The sequence below is a fragment of the Vidua chalybeata genome, chromosome 6, assembly GCF_026979565.1.
Source record: "Vidua chalybeata isolate OUT-0048 chromosome 6, bVidCha1 merged haplotype, whole genome shotgun sequence".
Taxonomy (NCBI): Eukaryota; Metazoa; Chordata; class Aves; order Passeriformes; family Viduidae; genus Vidua; species Vidua chalybeata.
The window spans coordinates 33,777,455-33,792,809 of record NC_071535.1 but is presented as its reverse complement, the minus strand read 5'-3'; the positions used below and the strand labels follow the sequence as shown (position 1 = coordinate 33,792,809).

Genomic DNA, 15,355 nt, shown 5'->3' with positions numbered 1-15,355 from the left:
ATCTGCTTTTCAAAGAAACTATCTTGAGATTTCTGAGACTCATAATCTACTTTAATAAAGTCTGCATGATTATTGATATTGTGCTGACTTATCTCTTACTGGTTATTTCGGTTCTTAAGTGTTTGCTTCAGACTATATATGAACTGTGTCCTTTTAAACACACAATAATTTTCTTATAAAATAAGAAATAATAAAAGAATAATAAAATAAACCCCCAAACTTTTCTGCAGTTTTCCAGGCCAAAATTCTGTTTGCCAAGTTTCATTCCAGTTATTTTTTTGCACAGTTAGAAGTTTCTCAATTTTGTGGTTACAGAATTGCTGACAAACACAGTTGTATGCAATGGTGTGTATTAGTTACAAGCATTCAGTTCATTCTTTCCTTTTAAGGTCATTCTTTCATTAACTTAGTCTCACTCACTGCTGTTTATGATACCAACACTTTTCCCTTGCTTAATTAATTTCTTTTCTTAAATGACACCCCTGTCCCAAGGACAGCATCTGTACTGCCATGCAGTGATACTGCTCCTTCCCTTACTCCACTAACTGCCAGTTAACCGAATTATTTACATTAGTGGTGCTGCTCCTGGATTCAAAGCCTTCCATTGTTTGGCTGAGCTGGTATTTATTTGGCCCTTGCCTGCGGAAATGACCATATTGCATAGAATCGTCCATTCTCTCCCTCCTCAGCCTCCCTCCAGCTCCAGCATGTGTGTTTGGATTGCAATGTTCCATCTGTGAACTAAATATTTCTCTTAATCATACAATATGACTTTTTAAAAAACTCAGAAGTGCATGTGTCTCTCTCTATATTGCTTCCAGAGCTGGTAGGCAACATCAGCATTCCACAGCTGTCTGGGTGAGCCAAATTTGGAAGCAGAGTAAATCCGAGTAGTCTGGCTTTGGATTCATAAAAATAATGCCTCTGGCAGAAAGAGCACTCATCTTGTTCAGAAGTGTCCTTTTAGTATTGTCTTCAGATTTCTCACTAGCTGTCTTGGTCTGTGTCTTCAAGATGAGAGTATTGTTTCTGACGTGATGCATCAGTAAACTTTTTAGAACTGCAACAAAGTGTTTCCTCTGAAACTCCTTTGTTAGTGCGTGCAGTAAGTGGCAGTTCTAACGTGAGCAACATATCCAAACATGTCTACACTGCTCCACATAATCCTGTGTGAAGAAATCCAAAAGTAACACTGACTAAAAGTACAGCGCAACACCCTAGTGCAACTGAGAAAGGGGATATAGTCATCTGAACATGCTTAAACACAGCACTTCTCTTCCTCTCCCCTCCCCACCCCCCCAAAAAAAAGAAAGTGCAAAAGCTCTCATTCTGATTAATTTGAAGGTCTTTAGAGCTTCTTGATTCAGTAGTGGCTTAATACTGTAAAAAATAACAACTTTTGCTGGCTTCTTTCTTGGAGAGGGATGCCTGTTTTTTTCCTGCAATTTTGATGGAGATGGATACTCTAGAAGGCATCTCAGGCAATGATTATTTTTTTCCTAAAATCATCATCACCAAAATTTTATTATGCAAGTTACTGAAGTTGTAGGGTTCCTCAGTTCTCAGTACTGCTACCATGTGCACTGCCTGCAGTATGAGGCAGAGAAAGAGAGATTTCTCAAGTCCTTTATATGTCCTATGTGAACTAGATGAGCAGCTTTGCCACCAAGATAGAGCCATGAGCTGCACTCCCTCCATACACATCCCCCTCTCTTATTTGTGAACATGTCTCTGAGATGTTCTGTCTTAGAAGGAGAGATAGAGCAAGCAAATATTTTTCCTCTGTTTGGATCAGGAAGTGGATGTTTGGTGGGGGCTTGTGTTAGTTTGTTCACCTCATCCCCACCTGACTTCTTGCTGCCTCTTTGCAGAGTTTGTTAAAGAAAAACACTGTGCAGTTAATTTAACAAGTCCTTTCAAAGAGGCAGAGAGGAAGCAATCAGGACACAGCAGGGTGGGGAAAACAGAAAACTGCTGTCTTGTGATTAGAACAACGAAATGCTCCATGTGCACTTGGAGCTATAGTATCAGACTTTTGGGGTCAGAATAAGGCAAGTGGGAAAAGTCATTACTCTTATACTATAAATGAATGGCAAACAGCTATTCTAGTATTTCTTTCTGTATCAGCCAAACTAGCTCACTGCTTTTTTTTGTTAGTGTAGGGCTTTCATTTTATTTTTGTTTTGTTTTGTTTTGTTTTGTTTTGTTTTTTTTTGTTTGGTTTTTTTGGGGTTTTTTTGGTTTTTTTTTGTTTGAGCCAAATGTTTAAAAAAACCGCAGCAGGAACTGTATTTCCATCACGTGTGTGGCTGAACTGTGTGGAGTGAGGGTCTGAGACAGGCAAAGCTGTGGATCTTTCAAGAAGTATTAACTATGCAGCTCCTTAATTCTAGACTTTTCATGTGTGGATATTTTTTTCTGAAGTTCTAGTCTCTCTTGCTTCCTTTAATCTCTGAAGTAAAACATTCTTTTGGAGCTTTGTTACACTGAAGTTACTGCAACACAATACGGAATTCAATTCTAAGTGTTTGCTTTGGTACCTTTGACTGCTGTAGGAGCTTAATGAAACATCTATAAGCAGAATGGAAACCAGTTTAATATTGCACTCCTATTGCTATAAAATATAATCTGAAATTATCTCAGGCAGGGCATAATATTAGTAACAATGGAAACTTTGCTTGAAGACTTGAAAGAATGGGGCATCTGGTAGGCTCACTCGCTCACAGGCAGGAGAGAATTCTGGGCTGTGATTTGGATTAAGGGGGAAAACTGGTAATGAGGAGAGAAACTTAATCTTGGTGCAGCAGTGTTTGCACCTGAACATTAAGTCTGGTTTGGTGCATATTTGTTATGACCTTATTATTCATGTTGGACAACTCATATATTTTTATTAAAAAATAACTTTTCTTAGCCAAAAAAATCTGGAATTGTTTCTTCTGCCTGTTTTTTGTGTTGAGTTCTTGGTTGGGTTGGGGTTTTGGGGGGTTTATGAAGTTTTAGCTTATTTGTTTGTCCTTATTGAAGAAAGTGGAAAATTCCACAGAAAAAATAAATGGCTTGCTAAGACCTATCAGAAGAGGGTGAGGAAAAAAATGTCTTACGTGTTTTGGTTATCTTGTTTTGTTTTGATTTTTAATGCCTGACTGAGTATTTCGAGCTGAGTACTTTATTGGTCTCAATTAACAGAAACTAGGGCTGATGAGAGGGATCCTAAATCCTTGTCTCTAAGCTTACAGTTTCTAGTATTAAATTCCCTCATGTTTTAATTAAATACCTTGAACATGATTAATAAAAGCTTGGCAACTTTGCCTTGGAGGAGGAGAACATGAGACACCAGGACTGTTCACGCTGATAGAAGTGTTCTGAAGTTTTGGTGCCCAGCCTTAAGAACTTACTAGTTAGTTGGCTTTGAAAATGTGACTCCTGGTACCTTTGTGGCACCCTGGCTTTGACTGTTCAGTTCACAAAGAGTGTGTGAGAGAGAGAGAGAAGCATATTTCTAGGGCATTCATTATGTAGAGTCTTATATTTTGTGTTGGTTTTGTTTCACTCTGGCTTAGGAGCAATGGTTTTTTAACTTTAAGGTATCTCAGGCAATGATGCATGTTTCAACCTGCATGGAATGTGGCTTCCCATCCATGTGGAGTGACTCATTTTTCACAGTTGTTGGGGCAAAGGGCTATATCAGAAGGTGTTATGCATTAAAATCTATGAATAAGCTTCCCACTAGAAATTACAAATTCTGAGCTGGCATGCTTTTTCTGGTCCAGAAAGGGCATAAAAGTCACAGCTCTCAATAAGAGTTGATGGTTATTGCTCAAAACAGAAGTGTTAACAAAAAATTGAGCTCTAGTACTGTTTAGGAAGGTTTCAGTGATCACTGAACAAAAAAAGGGATAAAATGTCTTCCATCTTTGTGTCGCTTTCCATATACACAATCATTTCAAGCACACAGATTGAATGAAGCCTTTGAAAAGAACAGAAAATCTGTATGAGTTGCATTTAAGGTGTGCTTTGATTAACTTTAGGTTCCTTTATGGAACAAATTCAATTTCTGTTACTTTTTTAAAGAGTGTCTGGAAACTTGTGAACCTTTGGTTTTGTTTCGTGTATGTCAATAAAAATGGATACAAATACTCCAGCTCTGAATATACAGCCTTATATGGGACAAGGAAACCAGCTAATCCTGCCGCATGAGAGTTTTAGGTAATAATGTCATGTGATAACATAATTGTCTTGCCTACTTGGCAGTATTTTTAGATGAAGCTAGTTCAAGATTAGCTAAGTGACTTATTTTAGCATTTCTTGCAATAACATGTTAGTAAAATGTCCTTTTATTTAAGACATCTGGAACTGATTGTGGAGTTTAAACATCCTCTGATGCCCTGTAGTGATATAAATAGAAGCAGAAGAGAGAGAATGGCCAGCCTGTCTACATTTGGAGAAAATGCCATCTGGTGCCAGAGCAAGGGTAAAAGTCTGCCTGGTTCAAGAACCAGCTAACAAAAAGGGCTGAGTGCTGGTAGGGTCAGTCTCAAAGGCAGACATCCCAGAAGTAAAAGGACAGCCTTTTTAAGGCTAAGTGCTCTGTCCAACTTTGCTCCTATGCAGGAAATGTATTTGTTATTAACAAAACTACTCACAGTCTTTAAATTTTCTCTTCTGAAGACTTTACAAATGTAGCATTTTGATGGCTTGTCATCCAGGTTTCATATTAAGATTTTTCAGGAATTGAAAGCAGAAACTAAATAAGAAAAACTTACACTTTACTGGGCTTGTTTGTTTGAAAAGCCTCAGTAAGATTAAAGAGAGTTCTGTCTTTAAGTAGTTGAGTTGGTATGTGCAGCCCATGTCACCTACTCCCCGTTGTCTTTTCCCAGTTCACTGCTCCGCTATGGTGGGAACCTTTCCCTTCAGAGTGCCATGAGCGTCCGGTTCAACAGTAACGGCACCCAGCTGCTGGCCCTGCGTCGGCGCCTGCCCCCGGTGCTCTACGACATCCACTGCCGCCTGCCTGTCTTCCAGTTTGACAACCAAGGCTACTTCAACTCCTGTACTATGAAGAGCTGCTGTTTTGCAGGTGATCGTGATCAGGTAATAAGCAAGCAATGCTGCCCTGAGTCTCCAGAGTTTCCATGACTGTTTGAGAGCACCTTTGTGAGGGTGGCTTTTTTCTGATTCAGCAGATAACACGGGAAGCAGGACACGTACAGGCTTATTCAGAACTGTTTTGCAATGTGGGCTCTGAAAGAAGGGAAACACATGCCAAAACACATGAGAAGTTTTACCTGCTGTTTGATGTGATCTAATACTTACTTGGAAGACTATATTCAGAAGAAAATATTTGCCATCTTTTTAGGTCCAATTAATACAATGTTATCTACTCATCTGCATATTATAAAGAGGCATCTTCCTTGCATTTCAGTTTTGTTATAGAGTGGCATAGAGGCAATCCCACAAAATGTAAATATTGTGTATTTATAGAGTTATTAATTCTGATTTCAAATTATAATGTTTCTCTTTTAATTCTTGACTATTAGATCAGGTAGGATAGGTCTTTGTAGGTCAGTGTTTTGTAAGTGGTGATGACAGGTGGTTAGGAAGGGGTAGTCTGTTACTTCACTGAGGCAGGCTCTGTCCCTACTAACGATTACAAAGAAATAGGTCACACATAAAGTGGCTAACAGAAGTTCATATGATTCTAGAGCCAGATATTGTCTTTGGACAGCTGTGTTTAATAACCACAGGCACTATTTAAGGACAAAATATGTATTTTCAAGCTATGATAGTATCAAACTATGATCTGAAAATTTCTTAACTGTCATCAGCAAAATTCTTGCAGTCAGAATTTCATCACTAATTCTATTGTTGCTGCTGCAGGAGGCAGAGTTGAGCTTCTTTCAGACTGCAAGTAGGAAATACATTGATGTCACTGAACTTGAGCAGTGTTCCTTAGTTCTGAATATTTTTTGACAAGAGTGTAAAAATGTGATAATGAAACTTATTTAAAACATTTGAGTGTCTTACTATAAAGCATGGGAAAACACATATGCTGGTTAAGAAGAAAACCACTGACAATTTGTGGTCCATTATTTAGTCAACCTAACAATAACACACTTTTCTCCTCTGGAACTCAGTGTAGAGTTTAAATTATGTGTACTCTCTGACACATAATTTAGCTTCTCATTTGTTACTAAAGATGTACAAAAAAGTCTTAGTATATGTTGCTCTGCTTTCTAAGGCATTTTCTTATGGCTATGGTATTATTTTAACAGGAGAAGAGTATGTCTGTTCTGTATCAGGCTGATGTGATACTTCAGGAACCTGCATTTTTTAAAAAAACTTTATATTCTTGTGGCTTGACAGACTTTCTGTTCAGATAAGTAGCAGCATATAATGCTGCTAATGAGTTGGAAATCAGAGCAAAAGACAATCATAGTCTCTCATAAAACTGTACAAAGCTAATAGAGAAGATGAACTTTTCTAAGGAATGTTAGAGAGATGTGGAATTTGACATTTAGACACAAGTTCATACCCATCTTCTAACAGGGAGGAAAAATGATAATGAATTCAGAAAATGCCAACACATGCTCCAACTCTAAGTCTGAAACTGTCCAGTAATGTTCAAATTCAGTGGCTAAGACTGTCAACACTAGGGATAGCCCTTAGGGACTGCCTTTTTTCAGGGAACCCAATTCTAGTTGCAGGTGTATCTAGGAAAGAAGGTTGGAGTTGGAACCTACTGTAAGATAGACAAGGTGAATAAAAAACTAACAATTTTTTGAGTTTTGCCCTTCTATACAACGAGTAGGCTTTTTGTATAATGTATACAAGTCTTCACCCCTGCAAATCAGAATTCATCAAAAGAAGAAATAATTCTGTATCCAATTTAATCTGGCTCCAGTTGCCTCTCCCTTTTAATATTGCTGTTCTTAGTCTTTATAAAGAATGTCTATCATTTGAGATTCATACAAAGTATGCTTCACAGAATACCTTGCTTGTATTTCCTCAAAGGATCAAAATTTTATATGGGCGAAGGCTCATTTGAAGGGACTTATCTTTGAGAAAGTTGCTTTCAAATTGTGAGTGGCACTTGTGATAGGAAGACTTCTTTAGCAATTTTTTCACATTGAACCTCTGATTTTCTCTGTCTTCAATTCTTCTTTTCATCTTTGTTAAACTGCCAACTTGATATTTTTTTCTCTTTTAAGCTGTCTTAAATAGTTAGGCTGTACCTTTCTCACAGAGCACAGTAAATTAAAAATGGAGTCTCCTGTGTTCAAAAACTATTATGTATTGTCTGCACAGGTAGTTCCTCTCATAAAGTTGCATTTTTATACTATATTTTAATTCTAATAAGAAAGGATTAGCCTTAACTCATCACTGTTTAGAATGCAATTGCATTGGGAAAAAAAGTGAACTGCTGAAAGGGGGAGGCCTTTCTTGTCCAGCAGAGGTAATGTAAGACATTTCACTGGTACCACTTTGTAACTTGGCTGCAGCATTTACGTATTTTCCTGGGTTAATGACTTGTACTGACACTCAGAGAACTCTGACAAGCATTTGGTTGTGACATAGGGATCAGAAGACAGATGGGAGGTGGAGACATGGCCTTTCAGCTCTGTGAGACTCAGCTCCTCACAGAACTATAGCCTTTGCTAATCTTTCTCTAAGTTTGTACATAGCAAATGGTTTGCTCACAGGAAGTTTTCTTGTAAATTATGGCCACCAGGGTTTAAAACCCATAACTGTTTGTTTTGGGTTGCCTTTGGAAATTTGTTTTAATACATTGGTGAAAATCTGCAGTAAAGGTAAATAACACCCTGTTCTATATGGATTGCGTTCTGGTGATCTGTATTACCACCTCCTTTTATTGGAGCATCTGAGAAGCAAGTAGATTGAAACCTGTTAGCAAAGAATGATATGTCATTAATGCTTTAAGGTACAAAATGCAGGAAGACACACTTGTTAACTACAATGGGGTTTTTTTTTGTTTTGTTTTGTTGGTTTTTTTTAAGAACACATTCTGTAATGCTTATGTGATTTTGAGTTGTTGCAGGTATTATGGGTTGCAGCACAAGCTAAGTGACAGGGATCTTAGAGGATGAACAGCTTTGTTTCTCTTTGTGGCTTTGCAAACTATTGTTTTCCTCCAAAAGTGTTATTGTCCTAGTCCTTATGAGCCTGATTTTGAAGTCAATGAGCAGTGTGTATATATGTATATATATATACATATATATATGCACACACATGAGCATTTTTCCTAGAAATGCCACGGTCATGCTTTTCTTGTTTCTTGCAACTACCAAAGCTTGAGAGGCATTGTTTAGCTGATATTTTATTTGCACCCATTTAAACTTACCTTGGTGTGCTCCTCTCAGAATTTTTTCTTTCATCCTTGTCATTGGTGTAATGACCTATTCACATGACACCAATTTTTCTACTTTTTGAGGAAGAGCTCTGATGTTGATTGATAAACAGGTTCAAAATGATATGGCATTTGTCTTATCCAGGAGCTCACTTGAGTCATACAGCTGTGAAAGAGAGGAAGGGTAATGTAGGCTGGATGGATTAAGCATGACTCTCAGCTTCCCACTGCCTTTGTTAGCTATAGAGATTTGTGTGACAACATAATTTATCCATCCTTCTGGGCATCCAGGTCCAGAATTTTAAAAACAGTTTATTTATACACCCAAGTCCCACTGACTTCAGTGTAGTATGCACAAGTGTTTGATTATATACAAGTATTAAATGTGTGAGACTCTCTAGTCATGTCACAGTGCTGGGCGAGTTTCTATTCTTCATGTCAGCATTAGAATTTGGGAAAAGTTGATTATATACTAAGGATTTTTAGTTGCTAGACTGGTATAGAAAATATCTTCTTATATCTGAGGATACAGAAAGTATTGCAAGACTTTAGTACCCAAGTGTGTTTTTAAGTGTAGGAGCCTCAGGGGCTATAGCGATGGGCAACAGCAAAAAAAAAGGCCCAGAAAGAAACCACAAAACACAACCACTCTCCAAACTAAAATAGTCCAAAAGGTTTTCTTGCTCAAGAATTGTTGCCTGTGTCACAATGATGAATGCTATCGGTTCATTCCTGTTTTTTCCCTGTGTAGATAATGTGAGGCTCTATAACGCTTGTGGTTGTAAAATCAACTGTGTATTGCCTGTTTTAAAAAGGCGGGGGTGGGGAGAAATAACTTGTACCCTGTGAATCAAACAAAAAGTGTCTTGACTCTGGCATGCCCTCAGACATTACATCACCACTCAGCCTTTTCTGTTGACATTACACTGGTATAGGAGAGTTTCAGGAATGCTCTGCTCACGGTACTGCAAGGCTGCTCCAACTCCCTATAAAGTTACAGCCCTCATTATGTTGAAATTCATGTTCTGAATAGCCATGGTTAAGGACAAGCCAGCTTTTTGCAGGACAGAATTATTAAATGAATGTAACTCTTCTAAAAACAAGGTTAGCTGTATGGGTGCCAGGGGTCTTGTATGGTTGTGTATTGCCTTTGTAAAAAAAGAGAACTTTTCTTCAGTGGTGTTCTTTGTGTCATCTAATTTGAAGGTCATTTATCACAGGAAGTAGTGCTTATCAATGTCTAGGTTTAAGAACTAGTAAGAAGAAAGGGAATTATTCTTTTAGAGAATACATTCTGAGTTTCCTGTACATGGAAGACTTCCTAATGAATAGTAACTTATTACAGTCAGCATTTCTTAATATATGAAAAGCATTCGGTGTGCAAATATGTTGCTGTGCTTGGATAAAAAGAAAATTGATGTCTTACTCTGTCTTAAATTTGGTTTCTTCCAAGAATTACTGATGACACTGTATTTTGGTTTTTGCTTTATCTAAATAGCAGTTAAAATTCTAGCTATATGCATAATACATACATATAAAATCCATGCATGAGATTTATCTAGCAGTGAAATGATTTATAAATTTTCCCCCATTATTTATGGTAATTGACATTGGGAGGGTCATACTGAAAAAGCCTCTTTGGAGTCAAGGTCTCAACAGCAGGACCTATGAGTTTTCTTTAACCATTCTTGTTCTGATTGCCTCTTCTCCCATTCCTGGTGCATCCTGCCAGCCCCATTTCCTGTCTCCCTTTTCTGAGTTCCTATAAACCCTTAGGGGAGGATTTTAGACATCTGCACAACAATACATAAGCTCAAAATGACCCATACTGAAATTAAATTCTGGTGGAGTGGAACTCAGATTCAGGAGACTTTGAATTTTGCAGGCTTTGTGTTCCTCATAGTACATTATGGGAGACCTGTAGTTAGTAGCACCTCTCATATGCTCAGATAAACTTGTTGATTTCTTTGTAATGTAATAAGAATATTTTCCCTGCCATAGAAATCCTCAGTAAGGATTTTTAAGTTGCTTTTGTTCATTAATAAAATTCCTGTTATGGCCTTTCTGCATTACAAAAAGGCAGGTTGATGGATTATTCTCAATGACGCTTCTGTAAGCATTTGAAACTCAGACTTGGCTGCTTGTAAGATTAGGGATTTAGGGAATGGGAATACAAATTTTTGGCCTTGAAATTTATGTACTAGAATCAATTTGTGTTTCTCCAGTTTGCTGTGTCTCACAGCTTTACTTTTTCCAGTTCATGAGATAGGCATGCTTCTTACTGAGGAACAAAGCTTCTGTTGTTAAAAAGCCTTTTAGACTCACCTGTTTGATTCTCTGGCTGAGATGGAAAACTTTAAAGCTCTTTTTTGTTCCAGTTTCAGCCTCTTGAAAAACAGTCTCAAGGAGTACAGGGAAGTATGTAAATAGTACAGGCTGTCCTGGCTGGTGTGAAAAAAGATGTCTGTTTTCACAGTGTTATGAGCCCTCTTTGAATTTAAGTATTAAAAAAAAAAAAAAACAAACCATATTTTGTGCCCCAGAATTTATTATAAAGTAGAACATAAAAGGTTGTGTGTGTGTAGATAACCTTGTAGGCAAATTCTTTTCTTAGCCTTAAGTTTTCCAAAACACATCTCAGAGAGAGCTTCCTCAGTTATGTCTCCTCTTACTTTAGATTTTTTCTTTGAAAGACAGGAATGAGAGGTTAGGAGCTTGCACAGCTGACTGCTCATTATTTTGTCATCTCCTGGTTAACTGTGGTGAAGAGAAGAATCTCTAGTTGGTGACAATGAGAGCTGCTACAAGGAGGCAGCCACTCTGAGTGGGGTTGCAGTTTGAGGTACCAACAAGGCAGTGTGCTCTTCAGGGGACATTCTGTACTTCCCTTGGGCTGTGCTGGCACCCGTCTGACCCTATAGGATCTGGCTGAAATACATAAATGACAATACTATATTGAATGACTCATGACAATTTGTACAAGGTTTTACTGCTGTAGCTACTGACTCAGACCACTGCTGTTAGGGGTTCCAATGTTAGCAGAAGACATGGGGGTGGGAACAGACCTGCTAAGGAAGTCAGCCTGTGATGATTATAGCAGTCTTTCAAGCTCTACTCAGTGGGAATTCTATACTAAAAATCTAGATTCATCAACACCTAAATTCATCAACATAAAAGTACCAGCCTGACAGATCAGGAATTGCAAAGAAATGGAAATACTTGACTTATTGACTGTTGTCCTTAATTGTTTTGCCTTGCTGTTTCCTTGCTTGTTTGTTTCTTGGTGCTTTTGGAATAGGAGAATGTCTTTTCCTCCTCCATAGTTGTGTCCTTACCTTGTTTCTTATCTGGTTAGTTGATACTTTAACAATAAAGGTGAATTGAAAGTAAATCTGTGGGTTTTCTACCTGCAGAAAATGCAAATAACATGGAACTATGATCAAATTGTAAATGATCAGTCATTTTTTAAAATGGAAAAATAGCAGGGGAAGCTTTTTACATAAGATGTGTAGAGCAGTCTTGACACCACAAAAGGTCTAGAAGCAGCTATAAAAAATTTTTGTTTGTGTTCTGTCAAATACTTTTCATACAAAATGTAACGTATAACTAGACTGGTGTTCATGGTTGTGGCTTTTATATACATACATTTATATATACATACATACAAATCACACACAAATATACATGTGTCTATGAGGGCAGCTTTCTTACGCTTTGCTTCTTTTTGATTATAGCTTGCTTATCTCCCTGGAAATAGCTCCATGAGAAGCAGATTGTCATGTTCACCCTGGGATTTTGTTGGGTTCAACCCTTTGGGGTTTCCTGATGTTTAGTTAGTAGGATGTATCTATGGTACTCCTTTGTTTTCAGTGGCTACTTACAGGGTATCTCTCTCCCGTCTGTGTGACAGCTGCCCTTTTGTAAAAGATTATTTCTGTACAGCCCATAATTCTGGAATCTTCAGCTTCTCTATTAAATTTTAAATTGGCTGTTAGGCTTAGATGTTCTTGGAGACAGAGAGCTGTCACAAAGAACAAAATAGCATAAGTCCTGTTTACTTAGGAAACCTTTCCTCCTTGCGTAAATACAGTTTTTATATTCTTCATGTAAATGGATTCCTTTTCCACAGCTGATTGCTGTGAATTCCAGTCTCTTTTGGACAAACAATATTTTTCAGACTTCAGTGATGCTTCATGTCAGCCTGTGTTTTCCTCAAAGCTTATAGTGCATATTCCACCATAGAAGTGATGTGTGAGTCTCGAGGAATTAAGACTTGAGCCTAGCAGACTGCCCCAAACCAGATTCTTTATCTGTTATCATAGGAAAAGTCTACACTCCACCAATTAATTGTGTTATGTTACAGGTAAAATAGAGGGCCTGTACATCCTGTCTCTTAAAGGACATATGCAAAGCACCGGCCTAACTGTTTCAAATTTGGATGCCTCTGTGCTTCTTCCCCAGCATGTGCGTTTTGCACTACTTGATGAAGCTAAGGGACAAAAATTCTGTCTGCTCTGATCTTTTCTGCACCAAGTTTCATTGGCCCCTCTGAAGAAAGGGCAGACATGCCCAAGTCAGTGGGAATTGAGATTTAAGAAATTTAGTCTCTTTCAAAGCTGTAAACAGCAGAATGAAATTTGACTCTGACAAGCATTTTCCTGTTAGCAACGTAGCAGTACTTACTTTTAAAATGGTTATAATTTCTGTGCCTTTATCTGTTGTTTGTGCATGCATTTATAATTATATGGTGATGGTGCTTTTTGATTTGTGCATTTAAGACAGGCTCCTATATTCTTCTTGTTCTCCTCTGTATTAGTAGGGCCATTCAAGAGACTTGCTGATAATTTTGGAAATATGATCCATGTCTGCTAGTCCTTTATCTGTGGCTAAAAGCTCAGAAATCTCTCTGATATAGGGCATTTTATAGGAGCAGGAAATGTGGATATTAGAGACTAAAATAAGGTGCAATTTAGACAAAATTTTATTGAAATAATCTATATTTAGTAGCACCTGAGGAAATGTAGCTTGTGGGATTTTGAAAGCTTTCAAACTGGCAGTGCTATGAAAAAAATAAATTCCCTAGACTGGTAGTACTCTGTGAAATGCAATGCTAATGCTACTGTTACTAGACTACAGAAGCAGATTAGATCTTCATTTATTTATATCAACTGCTGTAATTTCCTTAGTGAGAGAGAAAATGAGAAGAGTTACAGTGGAATGAGTGGGGAGTGCTAGTCCAATGTAATTCTTTCAGATTCCTGATGGTGGTTCATTTTAAGCATTTTATGTGTACTTGAAACTCAGACTGAATTGGTGTTTTCTCCCAGGAGCAGACTCTAACCATGCCTGAGAGTTTTCTTCCTTCTAAGGCAAACCTCTGAATCAGCAGCTCATAGTCATCTGGAAGCCTTTTCCTGTCATAGTTGCTAACAGCTAGGCATAGAAGCTGACTCTGTCCTTCCAAAAAATTCCAGTATTAACAGCAAGTATTTTTTCTGTCTAATCTTGTGGTTGTGTGAATATTGTAAATGTTGATTTCTGAAGTTCTGGTCAGATACAGCAGCAAAAAGGCAGACAATGAAACGGGTGGGTTTAATATTGCTCTGTTTTCCCCCTTCCCCCCGACATCTGAGCTCCTCATGCAGGGTCTGGTTTGATTCCTAACTCAGCACTGCAGTGGTTCTTGAGGTTATGTTCAGCTTAAGTTTGTCTTTGATGGGGAGGGTGGAAGGAGGATAGTGCTTGATGTCTTAGCTATTTAGTTGTCTCTGTGAATGCGCATTTTTTTGCCTTCCCCTGGCTTGCCTCTGTGATTTGATTATCTGGGCTTTTGTTCTTAAAGTGAGTGAATAGAAGGTACTCTGCTAGGAATCTATCCCCTCAGGACCAAAAATCCTTGTTCACAATTAAAGTGGAGCCTAACCATATGCAGGATGACATTCTTTCATCTACCCTTCCTCAAGCCCTTCTATTTTTTTCCTTTCTGTTCCTTCATTTTAAGAAGTCTACTCCATTCTTTCAGGATTTGAGCCTTATTAACTACAGTTTGGTGAACTTAATAGTAATTATTTCTTTTTCTAGTTTCTTTTTCTAATAGGGACTGACTTCTTAGTTTTCTTAATCCTTATTCTGCAACCATGAACTAGTGCAGTGAACTATTGGTTTATTGTTATATTAGTAATGAATGTATCAAAGAAAAATTTTCACAAATGGTCCTGTAAATGTCCTAGTAACATCAGTTCAGCTGTGCTCTCTAGAGGCCTTAGGTCCTGATTCTCTTGTGCAGAGAGTACTAATTGGAATGGAGGATTGTTTTCCAAATGTCATGCAAGGGATATCAGGCATGATTCGGACTTTGGCAGCTTGGGTATCCACCCTTGAAGCCTCATGTGGCGCATTGTTCTTACAATGGCTGCAGTCATGAGGTTCTTCTGGCAATCTCTTGGTCTTGACCAGAAAAGCTGCTTTCTACTTTTCAGACCCATGTCGTGTAGTCTTACAGAAAAAGACAAAAGGAATGCATTTGGGAATTCAATCCTATGTTGTGAGAACAGCAGGAAAACATGTAGTCCCAAGGTATCCTTACAGGGAAAGAGAGCGGAAAACAATGCTAGCTGCTACAGTGGTGGCAGTGTAATGGCAGAGATACAAAAATACTTGGATATTTTGTGGAATATGATCAATTTCTGGTGATTATTGGCAGACCTAACCATCAAAATTGAATTTAATTTTATATAAAAGTTCACTACTCACAGCACATTGCTTACAATATCAAACTTGTGTATGTGACTTTATCAGTTAATGCTTTTGGCATTTACTAATGGCTGTTTTGTGTCAAGATTAAAGCCGTAAGTAGTTTTTCAGCTCAGATCCCGAGCTGAGCTTGTTCTGTGGCTGGACATAATTGCATTGCAGATGTTTAATTCATTCCTACTTGTTTTCTCTTAATTCACTCCAGAATACTTTAGCCAAGTGTTGTAGACAGGT

The 15,355-nt window shown here is 38.0% G+C and overlaps 1 protein-coding gene across 6 annotated transcripts in view; it reads left to right on the top strand.

The window, feature by feature from the left end:
• Positions 1–15,355, top strand: part of DCAF5 (DDB1 and CUL4 associated factor 5) — a 72,023-nt gene that overhangs the window by 30,017 nt on the left and 26,651 nt on the right. For all 6 annotated transcript variants that reach the window (XM_053944787.1, XM_053944791.1, XM_053944790.1 and 3 more), the window contains exon 6: positions 4,881–5,094. In XM_053944787.1, the coding sequence (XP_053800762.1) occupies positions 4,881–5,094 (214 nt within the window). The remainder of the gene's footprint in view (positions 1–4,880; positions 5,095–15,355) is intronic.